At 37.8% G+C, this 22733-nt stretch overlaps 1 protein-coding gene across 4 annotated transcripts in view; it reads left to right on the forward strand.

The window, feature by feature from the left end:
- The window catches only part of STK39 (serine/threonine kinase 39), an 88695-nt gene that overhangs the window by 52707 nt on the left and 13255 nt on the right, over positions 1-22733 (forward strand). For all 4 annotated transcript variants that reach the window (XM_048309205.1, XM_048309204.1, XM_048309206.1 and 1 more), the window contains 2 exons: positions 15385-15437; positions 17283-17351. In XM_048309205.1, coding sequence (XP_048165162.1) covers positions 15385-15437; positions 17283-17351 — 122 coding nt within the window. The remainder of the gene's footprint in view (positions 1-15384; positions 15438-17282; positions 17352-22733) is intronic.

The raw sequence follows: 22733 nt of genomic DNA on the forward strand, positions 1-22733 counted from the left end.
ACCAATTACACAGAATGAGTGCCAACTTTCAAAATCTGTTTTCTTCCCTTTTCTTTGACTACTTTTCTAGAGACAGCTGCAAAAAAATTGCGTGGCTGCCAAAGGTTATTTACAGAAGGGAGGATTAATGAATTTTATTGTGGGGATAGGGAAGACTTAGAGATTATTTGGGATCATTTTAGTTGTCCAATTTACATAACTGCCCAGTTATGCTATCAATATTCTTTTTCATCTTTCTGCTGACAGGTAGCTGAAACCATTTACAAACAGACCAATTTGTACTGCTATGTGGATGTACCAGCGAGGTGCTTTGGGTATTTATAAATTATCATGAAACCCAGAGAGTGATTAGCTTCTACTCAGTTATTTGCAGTGTTGGCATATTCAGAGGGCAGACATTTTAGACCTGCAAGTATAGTGAAACATCAGTGATTGTCCTTTCAGTTTTCTGCAGCTTTTAAGCCAGGAGTGAAGGAGGACTGATCCTGGGAGACTTGAGTTTCCATTTCCACAATGAACTTTTGTTCTTTTTAAGGATACTCTTTAATTCCCGGGTGGAAAAGATTCCCACTCCCTAGAAGCAAAGCTGTAGTAACTAGATTAATTTCTTTTGAACGTTTAGGTGATTATTGGTAGAGGGGGAAGAAACAAGAATTTCAGTTTTAGGAATCAGAAACTTTCCTTTAAACAGAAAAAAATAGTCTTGAAAAGCAGATACACTCTGGAGCCTGTGAACACTGTTGGCAGTGTCTTGAAAAAAACAAAAATCTGATGTGTAATTTGTAGAGTTTGGTTAATTTAACTGTCCTGCTTTTGAGGGAGGAATGCTCTATGGTGCCAACCTCTGTCCAATGTAAGCTCTGGCTATGTCCTGTCTCAGTGGTAGGAGGTGGGCAGGGTTAGAAATCTTTGCACAGGCTTTGCTTCTGATGGCAGCCTGAGCATGTGAGTAGGGTCAGAGCTGGCACCTGAGCTCTGTGTGTGTGTTTGGGGGGAGGGTAGGGCTGTGGGCTGCACTAGGTACCGCACTTTTCTTTTGGTTGGCACTTTGCGAAGGGCTTATTTGACCATGAGGGCTACAAGCTCTCTCTGCTCAGCAGTGTAGATTCAGAGCTAGTATTCAGAATTTCTTTAAATGTAAAGGCAAGAGTTATTTTGCTTATGGAACATTCACCAAAGCTCAGGGCAGCCACTGTCTGACTATATATATTGTCTTTAGCAAGGTACCTTTGATAGCACTGTTGGAGTTGTACTTCCTCTTCACTGTTCACCCTCTGCACTGTTGAGACTTTGTCACGGAAGTTGATGCGAACATTTAGAGCTTTTTGGGCAGAAACAACTTAATATGAGGCTCATGAGTAGGGACCATAAGGTTTAAAGAGTAGTGCCTGGGGATTTGGGACATGGCAAAAGGTAGAGAGATGGGCAACCTTAAAAAGTAACAAGAGGTGGTGGGGGCTGGGCAGGAAGAAAGTGCTCCTCTGCTTTGCTCTTTTTTCCTCTTCTACAGTGAGGCTACACTATGACAGCCCATCACATTTCAGATGATTGCTTTTTTTCCTAGCAGTATGTTCCAGAACAAGGTTAATAGTACCCATAAAAATTAAAAATTACTTGCACAAAGGAGGAATTCTGGCAGAAGAAACAATTACATTTAAGTAATTCTTCACCTGGATAGTCAGGTTCTGTTATTTTTTTTCCCAATCAGAGCAGGCTTGGACTCACTCAGTAATTCAGTGCTAAATTAACACCATCCTCTGTTACTGCAAATGCCTTGTTGTGGATCAGAAGCACAACTCACAGTCTGAAATAATCTTTAAAGAATCCCATGGTACTCTTTATACAAGTGGTGGTATTTAACTCCCTTACTCAAGTTGAAAACCATCCAGACTAACTGATTCATCTGTCCTTAACTTGTATTTAATACCTTTCTGTTTTCATAGTTTTCTCAGTGTGAACTAACTTGTTAAAAAATTCTCTACTGTCAGGGTTGCTTCATCAGCTGGAGACAGCAATTTCCAATTTATTTTCTATCTTTTGCACTATTGTGTCTTAGAGTACATTGCCCCAGAAGGGAAATTATCAGCAGTATGTTTTAGGTAATTCCATGCAAAGCTCTTGAAAGGCTCTAGTATTAAATGCTTAATACAGGCCATTAGTGTTTTAAAGCTCAAGCGTAGTTAAGAGACTGTCCTTGAATTTTGCAGTGAATTGAAAATACTGGTTCTCACTGGCTTGATCTAGTGCCACAGCATGGAACTCTGACCCAGACAGAGCGATTGTTACATTGAGGTGCTGATGCTCCTGTATCCTCAGCCTCAGGAGGAAGTGGTATTTGAGAGTAGGGAGGAATGAAATCTGTAATCCACATTTTTTCCGGTAAGGCTGTGCACACCACGTGTCTTGGCAGCAGACCCTGGCAGGAGCTCTGCAAAGAGGAGCCGAAGGCAATTGTCTGTGATTTAGTCCTCCAACAAGACTGTTCACAGCACCAGGGAAAGGAAATGGGGAGGAATTACCACCCTTGATTTGAAGTTTCCAATCTAACCACCAAACTGTTGCCGTTACAGATTTAGGAAAGTCAGTATTAGAGGATTTGACTACTTGGATTAATAACAGAGATATTTCATGTTAAAGTAGGAGACTTATTAATGGTTAATAGTTAAGAATTGCAAATTATCTGAAGCAATCTAAGATGGTTAAATTAACTCTTGTGACAGGAAGATAATTGATTGACAGTAATTTGGAATGTCCCAGGATCTAATTTAATACAGTTCCTGCACACTAGATGAATTAAGCCTATGGAAGAATAAAAGGGGAAAATGGAAATGTTTTACTGGCAAATGGAATATTTCCGGTTTTGCTTATTTTAAATGAAGTGTAGAGAAAATGCTAAGGCAGAATTGCCTGTAATGTCACTCTGTTATTTACATACAAATGTTTGTGTGTGTATTTCATAGAAAACATTTCTTCTGCTAATGTAGCTGGAAACTGTGTGGCATTTGATGAGAAATACACCTTCTGGGGATCTGGGCACACACAAGTCCAAGGAGTAGCTGGTAGCAGGTGGTTGCCTGTTCAGCACTGCAGCAGGGGAGTTGTTAGGACTTGAGTCAAATGTGATTTCCTGTGTGTACCAGAACACAGATGATGAGGTATTGCTCACTAGTCTGAGCAGGAGCTCAAGTGCTGATCTTCCTGCTTTTGTACTGGCCTGGTTTTTTGACCTCTTTCTTACAAAATTAATTACGTGTAAATCATAGGAAAAATGTACTTGGCTGGAGGTACCTATTAGAGCTTAAGTTTGTACGTAAGTTTGAGGCTTGCATTTATAGGAATAAACCTTTAAAAACTATAAACAAGCTAACCCCAAAATCTGTTCTGGCTAGGAGCAGGATGAGTTTGATAATTGGCTTAGTACCATAAGTCAAAGTTCTCAATGAATTTTTTTATTATTATTACTATTTTTTTATCCTTCTAGTTTTGTTTTCTTAAGCAAAAACTTCCATCATTTCAGTCTCTTTTGTAAGAAGTGGGGCTGGTGTGTATGTTTCACCAAGAACAGGTATTTCTCAACATTTTTGCTATTATAGTGGCTTCTTTTATCAAGTATATTTAATGACAAAATCCACAAACAAACTCCCAGCTGTGGAGTAGATTTACTGCTGTAAAGTAACAAAACTTCTCTGTAGTCTGGGAATTGATCCATTAAAAAACATCATGAACAAAACCATTTGTAGGATTCTTGAAATAAATGTACCTGTAATTACAGTATTGAGCTTTATTTTGCCATCACCTCTAAGGGTTTGTCCTGGGAATCAGGGAGGTGTGGGATGTGGCTACTGAACTGAATTTTATTTTCACAGCGTGGAGATTTCATTTAAATAGCCTGTATAACCATGATTAAATCATGACTGAAATCAATAAGCCAGAACCCTTGATTAAACTATTGATTCTAATCCTGCCTTTTCTTTTTACATCTATTATTTCCTTCAAAGCTTGCTTTTTAAAAATGATAAATTATGTATTTATTATTCACTACTTAAGCATGTTTTTATGCCTTGCTGTATTTTTATTGAAAATAAAGTAAAATTTGAAAAACTTATTTTAATTATGAGCTAGATTATCCTGTATGCAATTGCTATACCATCACTTCTTTAATAAAGAAATGGTATATTTGTTTATCAAAACAATTCTTGTATGTAAAATTTATAATTATTGAGCTAAGGAATCAATATATTTTTTTTGCTTATTAAATTTAGGTTATGAAGATTTGCATGTCTAAATATTTAGATGAAAAGGAATTAGGCTTTTAACCTGCACAGCTGTGGTTGTAAATTATGCAGGAATTGCATTTGGGGATGTTGCTGATACTGAAATTTTAAAATGGCTAGAGCTTTTTTATTCCATTCTGAAATTTTATTGTACTATGTACAAAAGAAAAAAAAAGGAGGAGAAACAAAAAATAACAATGAAGCCTAAGTACCACCCCCAACCTTCTTTATGTTAAAGGAAACAATTTAAAGCTTGAATTGACCTCAGTATTAAAAGTAATTTTATTTGTATTATTAATGGCATGTACATTACTTGTCGACTGTAATAGGGTTTGCATTTTGATAATTCAAAATTCCATTCTAATTAGACATTTTTCTAATACTTTTTAAAACACTTCTTTTACCTTGAGAGACCACACTCTTCCTTTAGCGGGGGGGGATTCCGGGTTCCGAGTGCAGGGGAGCTGGCTGGAGTCACGATATGAACACCGATACGATTTGAGCATCGTGCTCCCTTTATTGTTTACTTACACTCACTTATATCTACTTTACAAAGCTTCACGCCCTATTCCCACGGGACAGCCTCTAAGCAGCGGGGGGAGCAGACCAGCATGTAGCTTTTCCCAAGGCTGTTCAAGGCTGCTCAAGGCTGCCTGCAGCCAGGGGTCTTTCTGGCCTATCTGCAGCCTGAGGCCCCTTCAGGGGTGCTTCTGCAGCAGCCCTGGGGTGCCCAGACTGTCCTGGGGTATCATATGCCCCTGTTCCACGAGGAATCCCTCTACATCTTCTATCTTCATCCATCTGCTCTAGAGATGCCTGTGAATGTGGTGCTGTACATTAGGCAGGGCTGGAACCATTTGAAACAATTTTTTCTGTTCCCACTTAGTGGTGTGGTTCTCTGTCTTTCCACTGGTAGGCGTGTTCTGGGACTGTACTGGGTCGCTGTAAAGCAGCCAGGTTTTGGTTGGTTTGTTTGTGACTTCTGATAGTTTTGAGGGGAAGGCAAAATTTTAACTGAACTCATTTTATTTATTCTGTTTTGCCCCACAAGGCATTTGTCACTGCTCCTCTAGTGTGTCCAGTGGACGGCCACAGGAGGTGCACTGGGATACAGGCGTGACAAGGATTTAACATAGGAGCAGGCTTTGCTGGTGAAGCTGATTTGCTGGAAAGATCAAGTTTGGCAGGATAACCAGATGAAACCTTTGAAGATTTTACAACAAAGCTTAGACTTCTTTCCATGCCTCCCACTCTTTTTGATAAGCTAGTCAGGATCCATGACTTTTAGATGGATGATATGCAGGTTGTTATCATTTTTATGGCGGCTCAGATGTCTTTCTGGTTTACCTACAAGTCTCCTTTGGTTCTGATGGTAATATACTGATAGGTCATCAGGACTGTAAAAGTGGCATTAAAGTGGCATCTGAGCCAGTGGCATTAAAAGGATGCACCCATCCAGGGAGTTTCTGATTCAACATGTATAAAATTTTCTTCGATTTGGATAAAGTAAAAAGTTTCTCTGTGCCTTCCCCTCAAAGCCTGTTTTGTGCACTGGGGACTTAAAAGGTTCTATATAAAAACTCCATATACCTGTAGAACTTGTTGTAAGTCTTTTGTCTTGTTTTCATAAATAAAATCACTTTTGTAGGGCTCTATTCTGAAACACCCTCAGCCTCCTGGCAATGATTGGCCTTTCACGCTTTCTGATTTAAGGAACTGAAATTTTGCTTCAAGCATTGTGGCTATTTTTCAGCGCTTTACTTGAAGAATTTTTCACTGGAATAACAGGTTATAATCCCTCTTCTTGTGCACCAGGCATGCAGGAGCATACAAAGCAAAGCTTTGCATGCTTAATCTCTGAGTTGCTCTGGTATTTCTTATCAGTCAGGCAGATGGTGTACCACTTCAGCCATGCAGCTAATACAGGTTTGACTTCCTTAAACTGTGCACTGATCAATAATATTTGGTACCAAGAAATACAGAGATCTTTCAGAGATACACTCAGAGTGGATAAGTTAAATTATAGGCAAATCCAGAAAGGCAACTATAACCACAATGCGCTGTAATGTTTAACAAAGTGATCAAATCATGTGCATGTTGTCCTCTCCGTTATGAAATTCTCTCTCAGAATACTTCCAGCTGATTATTTTTTAACATTACTGATGTTATCTGTACTTAATTCCAGTTCTTTCTAGGGAAAAGACTGTTTTAGATCACTTCTGGTTTCTACCAAGCATTGAGATTTTACCACATTAATAAATTCTAAGTATAACTGTGTACTGCCCTTCCTTGTATTTCAAATACTTGTTAAAAACTGATGCTTTTCAGAAGTTAAATCTTTACCACTGCTCTTAAAAAAACTTCTGTGCTACTTCAGGAATAATTTCAGAGGAAAAAACTTACGATCAATAATGCCATCTCTGCTGCAAAAAATCTTGATAGCTCTTCCCCAAAGTTATTCCCACCTGCTGATGTATGAGAGCATGTAGGAAGTGTGAACCTCAAAAAAGATGATGCAAGTGAATACTGCTTTTCACTGTCTGTGCAGTGAAATGAGTCACTGATAACTGAGGCAAAAAATATTGTTTCAGAATTTGCTGCTTGACTTAGCTGGAAATGAACATAGCAAGTCAAAAAATTGAAGGGCTTTTAATGTTCTGATTTAGCCTCTGGAATCAGCAACTGCAGAAAAAGAGAAGAAGCATATTTGGATATAGATATATCTAAAATGTCTCTAGTTCTAACACTTCTTTGTCATGATATGTAGACTTGGGGCTGTAAACCAGTGGATTGAGAGAAAGGACTTATGTATGTCACTTTTAAAATGTTAAACATAGTTTTGCAGACTTGTGCATATCAGTTCTCTTGTGTTTCTTCTGTCACACATTTTCTTAGTTTCAGTTTCCTATCCCCATCCATTTCTACTAGACTGAAAGCACCCTAGTTTCTTTTGAGCCTTAAGCAATTTGGACCTATTAGCTATGGATAGAAGTGCTGTAAGGACCTTTCCTGGGGGAGGAGCTGTCAGCTGCCTTGGACAGTGTTCCTGGCTGATCTGATTGTGACCATAACAATTCCCTTGGTGGCTGATTTTTTAATGTACACTTGCCTTTTCTGTGTGGTAAGTGCCATACAGATAGTAAATCTTTAACAGGTAGCTGCTATCTCATTCCAGCAGCTTAACAGCCAAATGACAGTGTTTCATTTTGACACTGGCTGTTTTCCACTCTTGAAAGCATCATATGGCTGTGCTTTGCTGTTAATGTTGCTGTTACTTCTTGATGTGTACTGGTTAACAAGTGTTTGCATCATCTCAGGGATCTGCTTTTTAGCCAAGATCATGTGATGACTAAATAGTAGTCATCAAGGCAATTGACAAGAAAGCATTTAATCATGTGAGCATTTTTTTGTGTATTTAGCTGCTGAGTCCTATACCTTGATCTTGAAACATCATATACTAAACATATTTCCTTCTTCCAGTAATATATATAAAGGGGGCTAGGTTGTAAACTCATGCATGGAGTTTTTCCAGAAATTTTTTTATTTACCACTGAAGTAAATGGTAAGGTTTTAATGGACTTCAAATAACTGTTTATTTTGGGACCACATTTTATTAATACAGAGGGAGATTTTAGTCCCATTCTTCTTGGTGGCAATCTGGAAGTAGAAGAGAATTCAAACATCTCTTTTGCTCTTACCAAAAGTTAGCAGCGATGCCTTTTCATTTAATTTAGAATTGACCTGAAGTAATTAAAAGTAAGTTGAGAAGAACCATCTCCACAGTGCTGAACAGGCATGATCTGCTCTTGATAGTATGGTAATTTGTAATGGAGAAGCCTGGATATTGATTAGTAAATGACAACTGAGCATGAAAGTGTTAGAAAGAAAGGGGTTTACATAAGCATGTGGCGAATCCTCAGGAGGCTAATGCTTCTTTACAAATGCTCTGTTCTGTTGTGTTTATATGATCTCACAGGAGCCTTCAAGTTCTGATTCACAAAATTACATTAATAAACAGACTTCCTCTTATTCCTCCTTTGGTTCATCTGTGTGCATAGTACCATGACTTCAGAAGTCAAGGAAAAAAAAAAGGAGGCAGGGGCAGGAAAGAAGTGAGCTGTGATTTCTGTTGAGGTAGGAGAGGATTCTCACTTGCTCTGTCCTAGATCAATAGCTAAATTCCCACAGCTGAAGCATAAGAAAATTGTAAGGCAGGGAGCATAAATGTATAGAAAAATGAAACCTGGTTAAACCTTGAATATGGGGTGAATGGATATGTTTACTTTCTAAAATTTTATTCCCTCATTCTCTTTATAATATTGAAAATAAAGTGTCAGTTTGTATTTCACTGTTGTGAGTCTATTAACTATGTTCTGTAAATAAAGTTGAAATAAAGTTTTAATTAATCAAAACCGAGATAAGAAACAGATACTACAGATGATCAGTACAGGTATTTAATACTTAAAATTCTGCTTTTAATAAAAAATACAACACTTGTGAAATAAGCTAACACTATGAAAACAAGGCTACATGGGGAACTGTGTTTATCTTGTGCTTTCTGCCTTAAGCAAGTGGAAGGAAAAAATGGGTGACAAGTTATTGAGAGAAGGCAGATGACCTTTTGAATTTGAGTGACATTTGGTGAGGCCAAATAACATTTGTCTCTCCAGCATTTTTTCCAGCAAGAAAAAAAATGTGAGTAAAATTTTTTTTAAACAAACCTGCAAGCCCCAGTCTTCTGCACTTTCCCCCCCTCAATTATTTTTCTTTTGTTGTATGCACGAAGATCTTGCCCCAGAGATGTAGATGAAAATTGGATGAGTACAGCTCTAGGATGTACAACCCACCTATAACTCTGATTATTCCACTTCATGTTGATGTGAACTTCTGCTTTCTCTGCAGTCTGAATAAACAAGTAACGTGAATTTTTCTGTGGTTTTAATTACAACAACAACTGCAGTGAGATAGTGCAAATGCCAGACTGCTTGCCCTTGCTCCTTAGGCTATGCTGCCCTGTTTTTTCCATTCTAACTTAGTTTGCTTCCATGGTAGTTTCAATGCAACTCAAATTTTAGATGGTAGGAGCATCTGTGGGGCTGAAATTTTATATAAGTGAGATAATTGTGATGTGTGTGTGTGTTTTGTTAAAGCACACTGACTTAGACTTGGCCAGTGTCATTAGCCCCTGGTGGTAGGGAAAATTCTGTCCTGGTGGGAATGGGACTTATTAGGAGTATGAGGAGGGGAAAGGCTGACTGATAAAAGGTGCCATGTGGCACCACTGTTACGGTGCTTTTCATAATAAAGTCCTACTGTTTTGGTTAAAGATGAGCTTATTTCTGGTTCTAGAAAAGAATACATATTCTGCATTCTGCTGTTGTCTCTTCCACTAATGAGTCAGCTGTGGTGGTTAACATTCTGTCAGTACTTGTATTCCTGGACAATTAGCTCCGTACATCAGTCTTTGGAAACCACATGTGATGACTGAGTAGCTGAAGTCTGAAAATGAGGCAAGCAATTCAGAGACAAAAAGTGTTCTTACACACATGCACTTCTTTTGGTTTACCTTGTCTGAGAATATTTTTCTTACATTGGGAAGGAACAATATACAGTTACTTAGCTATGGTAGGATGCATCTTGTCCAGGAGTACAGACTGTCCCTGAGGGCTGTGTGGAAGATGCTGAAGCTTGTGTGAAATTGTCATGGGTTAGCCAAGCATAGTCCTGTAAGTGATGTTCTTGGAAAGGGGTGCTTACAGCTCCTCTGTGACCTGACAGAACCTATCAGCTGGCCAGTTTGAATACGGACAATTCTTTAAGCCACTTAAAGTTGTGACCACCTCTGTGATCCACACTTAAGAATAGAAACCCTGAGGCAGACTTGCTCTGTCTCGTTTCCAGTGCTGGGACAGGTGGCTGTGGGCCCCGTGCGGGGGCCAGCGGGCCCAGCCCAGGCCCTGCTCGGGCCAGGCCAGGCCGGGCCACGGCCATCCTGGAGCCGATGGGCCTGTTCCAGCCGTGGAACCCCCCCACAGCCCTGCTATGGGCAGATGGGCAGCTCCCCCTCTCCAGTGCGGCCAAGATTCTGCTGCTGTCCGGCAGAGGTCATGTGACCAACAGTGATAAGCAACATTCCAGCTGCAAGGCCGAGGTGAGATTAACCCTTTTAGTGCTGTGAAGAGCTGAAAACCTGAGGGAGGACAAAGAGGAGATGCTTAAAGCTGAAATTCTGTTGTAAAGCTATGATATATCAGAGTACCTGTTGTAATTTCATGAAGGCATGGGGGGGTGGAGTGTTCAACTCGTACTTGTGAGCAAAAGCACCTGCGCTGAGATAGGCAGATGCTGATGCAGCTGTAATTTGATGAGAAGCTTTAACAGGGAGAGGTGGAAGCGATGAGGACTTTTGCTCCAAATGGGAAAGGAGAAAACCTCAGTTCTTAGAGATTAAATGTTCCCAGAGCTGGGTAAAGAGAACTTTTATTTCTGAACGGCTCAACGTTAAAATTGTACCCCAAAAAACTTCGAGTGGACCCTCGAAAGCAGTTGTGGGAAAAGCTGCAAGTCGGGGGGGAAGGGACTCACATGCGAGCAGAGAACCAACCCGGGCGGCTGTCTCGTTGTGATAATGTTTTCATAGCATGGGCAAGAGAGACTCCTCTTCCTAAATGGACTGAACAAGGTTATTATGGAAGTGGTAAACAGACTGAACATCTCAAGGGTTGTCTTTTTACATTTTCAGTGGGAGAAGGGAGAAAGGTGGGGGGAGGAGAAAAGTTCTGAAGGTGTGGTACGATTTTTTTTTCTTTTAAGTCTGTTAATAAACTTCTTTATATTCTTTCAAGTTTGGTGCCTGCTTTGCGTTTCTCCTAATTCTTATCTCACGGAAGATAAGCAGTAATGAGTATTTTGGGCCAAAGCACTACACTAAATAAGTACACTAAATTAGTCACCCCAAGACAGAAATAGCAGCTGATGTTTTAGATAACTCTTCATAAGAAATGGAGGATAAATTTGTGAGGGTAAAAAAGGTAATAAAAAAAAATGGAAATCTACTGCCTGATACATAATCAAAGTATGCCAGCATGATTTAGTCCTAAAGTTTAATTCCAAGATATCTCATTTTCTTGAATTGCACTTACATGACGGACATTCTGCTTTTAAGGACAAAAGAAATAATGATATTTAACGGCTCTAATTTACAGTTGTATCATTACACAAACAATTTTCTCTTTTAATTCAACAACACAGATCTTTTGTCAGTCATGTGGAACACAGATAATTGACTGTAGCAGGAATTATGCTATCATTAGGCAATTATTTGAAGGCTTTATTTTTAAGTGTGAATGCCTGGAATCTCTTTCATGTCTTATGATTTTGTCAGTACAACCATGTCAATCTGAACAGCTGCATAATTTGTTTATTCTCCAATCCTGATTTTGGTAAATATTAGCATTGTTTTGCAAATAGCTTCCTTCAAAACAAATATCTTCCTCTTACATCCTAATGACAGGATTGCCAAAGTTTGTAGGTGGGGGGCTAAGCGGGTGGCCCTTGTGCTTTTTCGAGTTCCTTGAGGAAGCATTATTCCCTTGAAAATCAGACCTAGCAGTCTTGGTGTGCACATCAAGTGGTCCTGATGTAAACAAAATAATTATGAAGAGTTGCAGAACATGCTTTCACAAAGTGAGAAGTTCTAGATTCTGAAATTACTTTGCCAGAAAGATGGCTGCCAGAATGTCTTAGCATGGTGTGCTTTGGTGTCATCCTTACTCAAACATTTGGAATTCTTCCCTTTGGAGGTGAGTGCATAATGAAAAGCAACTTTCAGTGTAATAAAATGCACAAAAGTACTTAAAATTTACTACTTCTAAAAAGAGATGAGGGATGGGCTGGTTTTATCCATGATAATCAAGGTATATTAGTCTGTAATGGCACGGAGCTAGAAGCACATAAGAGGTATTATAAGAAATGGTGAAGAGGTCTGAGTTGGCATTTTAAAATAGAAATAACTTCTTCACAAACGCATTTGAGAAAATAGGAACCATTAAGAAATGATGAAGAAGATAAAATTATTAATCACAAAGATACTAAGTGCCTTTCTTCCAATCCTATTTCTAGGTAGCAGAAATAAAGTTTGTGTGCTGCTGCATGATAAGAGTGTAATGGATGTAAGTGAAAAAAAAAAGGAACAAATGAAACGCTGCTTGGAAACTCTGTTTACAAATAAATCAACAAATCCAAACGGTTGTCACCAAGGGAACTAGCAAACTAATTTGCAGCTACAGTGACATTAACTAGAACCAGAAAAGTGTCTAAAGGCTGGAAAAGAGCATGAGGAGCTTTTAGGGGAGAACTCAAGTGCATCTTCTATTTGGTGGATTATATAATGGGATACATAATTTATGGAAATCAATAAATGTCTGGAAGGTAATGGAATAAGAAGCAAAAGCACTTACAGGCTTCTAGCAAATTAATCTTGCCAAACTGCCATTGTTTTGCTTTCCTGAATAGTTGTATACCATTATAGAGAAAGCAGCAGTATCCTAAGTTCAAAATAGTTCAGTGTAACAATTCTCAATAGCAAAGTTGGATTGCTGAATACATATCAAACTTTATTGAATTTTCACCTTGACTAAAATAAACTGATTTGACTTCTTAACTTTTTATTTGGGATAGTTTGGAATTTGGAGACAAAGTAACATACACCCTGTGTGCAGCCAGCTGGAGGAAAGAGTGTATCAGGAGCAGCTCATCTTTCATAGAGCTGTGAAAAGCTGGTAATTTTCATAAGAGTTCGTAATTACTTAGTGCCTTTTTATATGGTAGATGTTCTACTTATGGGAGGTCTGTGGAAAGATATCATTGGGGAACCTAATGTATTAGGTTTCTTGGTCACAGAATCAGAATGGTTTGGGTTGGAAGGGACCTTAAAGATCATCTGGGTCTTACTTTGTTTACCTCTGCAAAGGTGCGAAAGTTTTTATTCGCTTGATTTGTTTCTTCCAAAGCGTGTGCCGGAAATGAATATTTGAGTTTCATCTCACATTCAGTCAGGACATTTCTTATTTAAGAATAATGCTACATTTCTGTGCATTTTCCCTTTTTTCTTGGAAAACAAGTTTTTGTCAAAAGGGAACTTGGAGATGGGTCTTAAGTTGATTTTTTTTTTTAATATTATTCTTTTTTGTTGTTATTGTTTGTTTTAACAGAAAGCTATCCATGTTTTTCTAGGACAGAGAGAAAGGGGGAAAGACTGAGGTTCATACTAATTCTCTGTTGAACAAAAATAGTGCAATATTCCATGTAATGGCAGCAGACTTCTACAGCAGAAGTAAATGAGCCTTGTAAATCTGTACCTAGCTAGCTTCATTATTTGCAGCTTTGTGTTAGTGATCTTAAATTCCTATAGTTCTTTATTTAGAGTAGAATTTTGGGAACTCAAAACTCCTTCAGCTTTGAAGCATTTAGTAGATTCAGTGAGTGAGTACTTTTCATTTAAAGCACTGCATGTGGCATACTCATTTTTCAGGGTTTGCTATCTTGCTGTTGTCTGTGTTGCCAATCATTTTGGGTTTTGTGTTTCTGCATGTTGCTGGTTTTGGCTCTGTAATATTCTTAGAAGTACTTAGCAAGCAATAACAGCTGTAAGTCACAGCTGAATATGCCTGCCTATTGGATTTAGTTTTCCCACAGCAAGACTTCATGGCCTGGTATGCTGAAATATGAGCTTGCATACAGTTTCCTTGCTGAGAAGAAGAATAATGAACTGCAAAATTCTGTTGCTATTAGCATTTCAAGTGGATTGAGCTATTCATTAGAAAAAGAGCAGGCTAAGGCAATTAGGTTCCTCCCTGTGCTCAGTTGACTTGCCATTTCCAAAAATGAGATGGACGTCTGTTTTGCAGAGGCTAATGCTTTGTTGATGGTAGAAATTATTAACTAAACCTGAAGCTGTAAACATGCGAGGAATGGAGGCTTGGGGCACAGTATGAGGCTGTAAAGGAATTCTTTAATATTGGTATTAACTCCCTTATGACTGTGTCACACACTGAACTGGTTAAAACACTCTTTGTGGCAACCAGGAAGACAGGAAACCTTGGGATTTAACATTTTACTGTTCATTTTATGTGTAGGTAGAACTGCACTGATGAGACAAGGGTGGTCAGTGAAAGAATTTACTCATTTTGAAATGGTTTTATAAACACTTGATGCCTTAGGTTTTAACTTTCGTATTTTTCAAATCCTGTACTGCCTAGTGTGTAACTCTGAAGTTCCTTGTAGCCTGTTAATTTCTGCTCTCTCGTGCTGGTTACACATAACAAAGCCTCCCAGGCCTCCTCTCCGAGGACACTCAGACCATCCTAGGCCCCAAAAGTATAAGCCAAAAGCCTCTAAAGGGGGGGCAAGCTTGGGGAAATTACATCATTAACTGAAGCTTTACTTGGAGAGTTAACCCTGCTATGCAAATGAACCAAACATAAAAGTGTGAAGAACTCATGACCTGCGGTCCATCTTGGGGTCCATCCTGGCAGTAGCCTCTGGACTCCCCAGGGTGAACCTTTGAAGGCCCTTCAAATAAATACCTGCCTTTATTCCCTTATTTTTGTCTAGTCTCTTGATTTTAGGTGGCCACTTCAGGCATCAGCTGTGCATCACCGCTGCTTTTCAGCAGCTAACATTTGCTGGATACTTTGTCTCTTGAACATCTTTGTATAAATGTTAGCTCAGATAGGGAGCTTTAAGTCCAAGTGAATCTTCTGTTGCTCTTGGAGGAAAAGGTACACATGACTCAAACTGTGTTGAACTATTAGAGTCAATAGGCAGAGTGTCTTTTGAAGATGAAACTATCAGAGGACTTAATTTTTTCCTTTATGTTACCGTATGCATTTTCAACTCAAGCATATTTTTCTGCTAGTTTCCCCAAAATACTGCCATGAAAATGCAATGCAGTCTTTCCAGTCTGGGTGCTTTGGGAGAGCAGTATTTTCAAGGAAATACGCGCTACAAAAATGTGGTTTTCAATGCCAGATGTATTCTTTGGATGTAGGAACTGAATAGTTGTTCTGTTCTTCATTACATTTTAATGTATGCACTGACTGTTTTTCAGGAACTCCAGGAAAGAACTTAATGACATACGGTTTGAGTTTACTCCAGGCAGAGGTAAGGCTCCTGTAACTGAATTATTCTCTTACTGCTTAAAAAGGTATTTCAGAAATGGATTACTGCTTATGGTTAATGCAGACTGCCTCTCTGGAATGTTTCCTACTGTGCAGAGCTTTATATTGAACCTCAGTGGAGTAAGAATTGCAAATGCATGTAAATTCTAGTGACAAGGTTGCATAATACATACATTAGAAGAATTTATTCACAGTATACTTTTATCGATTTCATGTCTTATTGAAATGATCTATATGGTATATAAGATCTTGCCTAGAAATATTTCCATTTTCACATTTGGAAAACATCGTAGGAAATAGAATACAGTAGCCATAAAGGTGTGTGTGGTGATGGTGGTAATATTTTAGTTGCTTTCCCTTTTATAATAAAAGAAGGTCTATTAACGAATATAAAATGCACACCATTTCTCAAATGCTGTCTTCAAATGAAAGTTGAGCTGTATCTCTAGCTTTAGTATTATCACCAGAAAGAAATTCTGGTACTGAAATTTTAAACTCTACTGCATACTTGTAGAACTGTAGGCTTTTCAGTGCTAAGAGTTGTAAGGACTTGTACAGTTTCCTTTGTTTGAAGAAAACCAAGTATTACTGGGATAAAATGCACAGAAGGCTAATATTTTGAGTAATAAGCTATCGTCCTTGGTAAATTGCAGCCCTTTGAACTATGAACCTATTTCATATTCTTTAGAAGTCAGTATTCACTTTATTTAGAATAGTCTTCAAAGAGCTTTCACCTAAAAATAAATCCAGATTGGAAGAGGTATTTCTTTCACAGTAAATCATAGTATCTTTGATGTGCAGTAGTTCTGTGCATGGATATATTCTGTGTCATCTACCTGCCCTTCTCGTTGATTTTGGCAATGAGTAATAACAAAAGAGGCCTGTTACTTAACTGGGAGCAGAACATCTTGGTTTGCCAAAAGAGTTGGTTGGGAAGCAGTTACATAAGCCATTTGAGTATTCTTACTTGCTCAAACAATAAGAGGATGTACCAGGACTGTTCTGTAGTCAGTCACTGAGGCAGCCAGAAGGCAGCTGTGTTTCTCACCTCCGGAAACCACATCTGGCTCAGCTACCTTGCTTTTCACCTCTGTGTTTCTTGAGGAAATGATGCAGCTTCATGTAACTGCCTCAAAGCATGAGCTCCGTTAGGATGTTTGGTGTTGGGGCCACATTACAGTTGAGACCTAGATAGAATTTAGGCTTGTTCCTACCTACTTACATCTAAGCCTTCTAAGGTCTTTATCCAGGGAAAGTACTAGTCACAGGGACTTAGGAATTAACCCACTCAGGTACAGCAGTTAGTAGAAAATCAGTCCAAAGCTTTGAATTTCCTGAGTCATAATACTTAAAAGCTATTTAAAACCTAGATCTCAAAATAATGACTGTTCATATAACTCCTTTACCCCACTTGTAACAAACAAGAAAGCATATTCAGCATGTCTCTGTCTAGATATGCAGAACAATGGAGGGCATAAAGAAAACAGTGAAAACCACACTAAAGCTTTATTTATTTTCTTGGTTGTGAAAATACTGAACTTGTAAAATGTGTACAAGTATGCAGCTAGATAACAGAGGAGAAATGCTGGTGGCCAGGAGAGGTCTGTAGGGGATTTGCAATGAATCAAGTCATTACCTTGTGCGATTTGCTGTGCAGACGCTGATAAGATAATTATCTTTTTTCCTCCTAATTAAAGGAATTAAATCCTGCCTCCATGGGTGTTTTGGATGGAATTAAAATACATTTTTTGATAAATTGCATTGGATGACTGATACTTCTTGTTGTTTTTGTGGGCTCTTACACTTATTCCTTTCACCTTTTGGACAGACACAGCAGATGGCGTTTCTCAGGAACTGTTCTCTGCAGGCCTGGTTGATGGCCATGATGTAGTTATAGGTAAATTACATTTTTGTTTGCAATTATGCTCTTGTGACAAGTTTGTGTTAAATGGATGTGAAAAAAATGTTTTCTCTGATAGTGGTTTTCAGAAAATCTTTTTTGTTCTAATTTTGCTTTCATGTATGCATAGTTCAATCAACAAGGCAATTTTGATACCAGTCCAAGGATTGCTTTAGGAAGTCAGATCTCTTCAGTGGTTTGAGAGGGGTAATATAATATAGTTGTCCTGAAGGATTGTTGAAATTCTATGATTGATCATTTTTGTGACAACTTCATTTTTTTGTTCAATAATAAAATGATTTGTCAGTAGGATTTTGCAAAGTCTGCTTTGGCAGCTCTGAAGTTAGTAAGTCTTCTGTTTGGGTTCAGAGGAGGAGGAGCAAGACTGTTCAGGACCTATGGAAATTGCACCTAGTGTTGTTATTTCTGTGTTAAAAAAAAATAAGTGCAATCAGAAATGTTTTCTGGTAGCTGAAAAATACTTCTTTATTTTTCTTTTCCATGCTTAGTAATGTTTTATTATTTTCTTTTACTTGAAATTCAGTGCCTCATAAGGATGATTAATTTGGAAGTGCTTATTTCTCTGTACCGTCTTCCTTTCTTCTGGATGCTCAAGACCAGTAGATGTATAGTCACCAAAATCAGAGGGGGATAATATATGCTAGGTGAGGGAGAACTTAATTGAGAAATACAAGCAAGTCAGTTTTTGTGTTGTGGCAAAAAATTTCTTACCAGTACGTTAAGATTTCCTTACCAAACTCCTCAGTGGTACGGAGAGTGTTTTACAACTCCGGAAGTTCATGACTTGCCTGGAAGATTATCTAAAATACACTCTCTCTGCATTTGTAGTTAAACTCCTTCTGAGAGAAGCCAGTACTTTTTGCTTTTGGATGATCAGAATCCAGATAGATTCTAGCTGATCTAAGAAATAAAATTCCTATCTGATCTTTTACCTTTATTTCTAAAGAAAAAGTATTTTAGGGAGGCTTGCAGATGGTACAGGCTGTAGGCACTCTCAAAGTCACTTCTGCTGCACTGTTATTTTAAGGGTTCAGGCAGAGCAGTTGCTTGGCCTTAGTTTGTTCTTTAAACATCCAGTATGAAAAATGTCATTACCACACCGCTGAAAATATTTTTGGTAGAATTTTCATTTAGGAAAAAAAAAAAAAATTCTGGCTAACAAAAGAATTGTTATTTGTTGGCTATCCCACCTGCCTGGGCAGTCAGGTGGCATTCTGAGTCACAGCTGGTGACTTGCTACAGTGCAAGTCCTCCTGGGACCCAGTGAGAAATCTTTTCCTTTCTTCATTTTCCCTTTGCTGCAAAGTTCTCTTTCAATGCAAAGTGGCAGTACTTCTGTGGAAATGGCAGCGTGAATGGGATTTCTTATCATATTGCAGGGTGCATGATGGGAGAAACGCAAATGAAAATAGATGTCCTTCATGTGACAAAGTCCCATCCCATAGTGATAGGACTTTGGCCCTTGAAGAAGCACAAATATTTAAACAAGCTTTTCCCTAGCAGGCTTGGTTAGAGACACTGTCCAGTTAGTGATAAAAGTTTACTTTCTTGCTTAGTCACTGTTTTGAATTGCATCAGACTTTGATTTTTAGGATTATGATGGTTCCTTCTGTACTTTCATGTTTTATTTTTTTATTGTGGTACTAGAAAGTATAAGGAAATAAAATTTCTTGTATATAATGAAATGAATCAACTTATATTTAATTTCACTAATTTATATTTAGTTTATATTAATCTTTTTTTAGTTTCTATGGTGGGATTTTTATGATGTAGCTTACCTCAAGCTCCACAGGCACAAATTCTTGAATGAATTTGTATTATAATCTTGTGTCTGCTTCACGTGTGGTGTTTTCAAGTATGTTTGGACATTGTTACCTTCCTAGAAAATTACTTAAAATTTCATATTTTATTGAAAGAAGAGTAAGAAGAGTTCTGCAAAGTGTGATTTTGCTTTTAATTAAGTAAAAAATTAAAGTTGTATTTTGTTAGAATATTTCACTGTAACAGTGCAATCTTAAGAAGTGTTTCAGTTTAAAGCCAGAGGTCATATAAGAGAGCAGATGGTGCTTAAAATGCAAATCTGCTTACAAAACTAATTTTCTGTGTAAAATTATGTTAGCACCTCGTTCACCCAAAATGATAAGGTTTAAAATCTTCCTATATAGGAAGAAGGGAATAGTATAGAAGAACTTGGTTAACCTTCTTCACCAGAAGAACTGATTCCATTAGTTTCCAGATTGAAAGCAGATGATAAATTACCTTTCATTTTTCAGCTGATTCAGGCAGAAATTCAGCCTCTGTAACCTAAATGAAAACAAAGTTCTGAGACTGTCTCATAAAAGTTGTTCCTGTAGATTCTTTTCATGGATGTTGAAACATGTAGAGACTCAGACAAAAGAGGAAGGTGAAAATACCTATTTTTGTTGAACTCAACAATTTGTCAGCATAATAGCTGATCTTCTGAAAGGTTACTTAAATAGGGGTCAGCAAAAGCTGTTGGGAAAGTATGGCCGTGGCATATGTGAGCTGAAATTGTTAGTGTATAGAATTTAACAACTGACATGTAAAGTTCTATAGAATTCACTGCTAAGCATCAACATGCTTCACCTTTTGAGTGTTGCTGGATTTGCTTCACTTAACACAGGCTTCCCAGGAAGATTTCCTTTCTGATGTACTTTAAGTTCAGCTACCTGTTCTGCAGAGAAGCAAAAATCCCAGCTTGCATGTTTAGTTTTGGTCTGATTGGCTGGTTTCTTTTCCATTAGCATTGTTTCACAGAAGGTCCACGGATCAAGGGAATCAGCACAGAGCATTTGTTTAAAAGCAGACTAGAGTTTGTGTTTGCAGAGGGGAATAAGCCTTGGAGCCAGTGGTGTCTTGCTGATGAGGTATTTTTATGCAGTACTGAAATATCTATGTTAAATCAGATCCGGAATATTTTCAAAATTCACTTTGAGATAATGTGTCTCTGTGTGTATGCAATATGTGTATATTATCTGGTAAACATTCATTGGGTAATGCTTCATTATATTTTTGATACCATAAGGAAAACTCAAATCATATCAGCAGTCAATTCTGTTGAAAATCACATAGTTACAGTCCTACTCCACTGGTATATATAATGTGCATATAATTACAATGAAGCCTTAGACTACAGTTAATTTTCTGGAGTCCTTGCTTAAATTTCAGAACCTGAAGGTGTATTTACAATTATTAAATTGCAGTATATATAAAACCACCACCCTCCTCCCTTCCTGAATACTGCTTAAATAAAACCCTTGATATCCATGCCATCAAGAAATGTGCATTTGCCCTCTACTATATTAATGTAGCTTTTAAAAGATGTTTTTGTCAAGGAAGTATCTCTGAAAATGTTGAGCATCATGGAAGATGTACCTTCACTTTTAAATACATCTGACATTAACTTCTGCTAAAAGTCTTTGATGTTGGAGATACCCACTTAGTAACCAGAGGAAATGCTTCCTGCTGAAAGGCCTAATGTGTTTAGAAGAACCAGCTGAAAACCCAACAGACTGTATTTTGTAGTGAGGTTATATTTTAAACGTATCAAGCTTTTTCATCAACATCTTGAATATTTTCTTAGAAGTGTGAATACAGTAGATGTCATAATAGTTTGATAGAGTTTACTTTGGTAAGTAAACAGAACTTAAATTGGCATCTAGAATTACAAAGAAAGCCCAACATGGCTGTGGATAAGTTATTGACCACGAGTTCAGAGAACATGCATCTGACCAAATCCAGAATAGCATTATTTCAAGGGTTGTTAAACAGTAAGTAATATATATAAAACATAATATAGCAGTAATATATAGTTACCAATTAATCACAGTATTAAAGCATTTAAAAGCATTAAAGCATTGAAACAGCTGACTGTCTTTACAGTATGATGCTGTACCAGTGAAAAAGCACAAGCCCAGTTTGTTAGTACAGTTGCCTTATAGTGGCACTGATAATCTACATTCCTAGAAAAGCCATGGACTTACACAGTAAATATCCTTTGCTTTCCTAGGTTCTGCTCTGCATCTGCTTATACCTAGTTTTACTTTGGCTTGTTAGATTAGTCATCTGAAACTGAGTGAAGTGATGGCTTTTGTTCAACTAATTCCAACTCATCTTACTGTAATTAGTAAATGGGATAGAGCTGCATGAGTGGAAAACACTGCATATATTTATGTGCTCAAAGAGCAGTATGGGTGGGTAACTGGAATAGCACTACCATTTGAAGGCACCTTAGGTTTGTCATTTAATATCAGTAATATTTTGAGGTGCACTGATTTTTGTAATATTTAGGAAATTTTTTAGAAGTTTTGGGGTTTTTTTGTGTGGCTCAAACGGAGTGAAATAACTGAATTTTTAGTTAAGTGTATCACATTTTTATTTATTCCAAAGCTCAATGTACCCATAAACTTTCTAATGAGAAAATTCTTACCAATTAATTTCAGCTAAATTAGATAGACAAAATACTTTGTGTTAAATTTTAATATATTATCCAGAAAGAAAACATACAGATTTAATGAAAACCTGACTGTGTTTTAAGGCGTTTTGTAGAAACTTACGTGCCTTCAACATGTGTACATAACTCAGTATCTCTTTAGAAAGACATGCAAATGCATTGTAAGTGGAAGAATATCTCTAAAATCCCCGGGGTTTAAATAAGGACTTAAATATTTCAACACATCTGGCTCATTTAGAGCTAATGCACTGAAGGGTGACTCATAATGATGAGACTGCCAGGAGCTCTGGAAGCCTGAGCTGCACCTGCAGCTAATGAAGTTTTGTGTCTAATTGCACCTAAGTTATTTTAGACTTTAAGTGTTGGGTGCACTTGAGGAAGTGTATTGTGTGAAGCTGGCAGGTTTCACAGAAGTCAAATTCATCCCACCGTGATGAATTTTCAGTGTGGTGGAAACTTAAAGGTTCAAGGTTAAAAAAAAAATTGTGTTAGGTGAATAATCACTGTTGCTGGGGTTAGGGCAGAACTATAAATATGTATACTATAAATTCTCCCAAGTGTGCAAATTATTCTTCACACATACATATATGTGTGTTCATGTGTCACAGTGAATGTTCCTGTCTGACAGCCATGATAAAGCAAGTAATAATTTTTAGTTATTTTAAAGAAAAAAATGGTATAATTGGAAAGCACCTTCAAAGAAAGTTCCTTTTTTCAACACACAGTCCACTGCTTCCTACTTAACTGTGTAAATGAGGAATAAATCTGTCTGGTTATTAGTGGGATTAGTTTGTATTTTGCCTGATACAGTAAGTGATAAACTCTTTGGCTTGGAGTGTGTCTCCTGCCCTTCATAGATCTGAATCAAAGTTTCAAGGATTTCC

This window comes from Corvus hawaiiensis, chromosome 7, assembly GCF_020740725.1.
Source record: "Corvus hawaiiensis isolate bCorHaw1 chromosome 7, bCorHaw1.pri.cur, whole genome shotgun sequence".
NCBI lineage: Eukaryota > Metazoa > Chordata > Aves > Passeriformes > Corvidae > Corvus > Corvus hawaiiensis.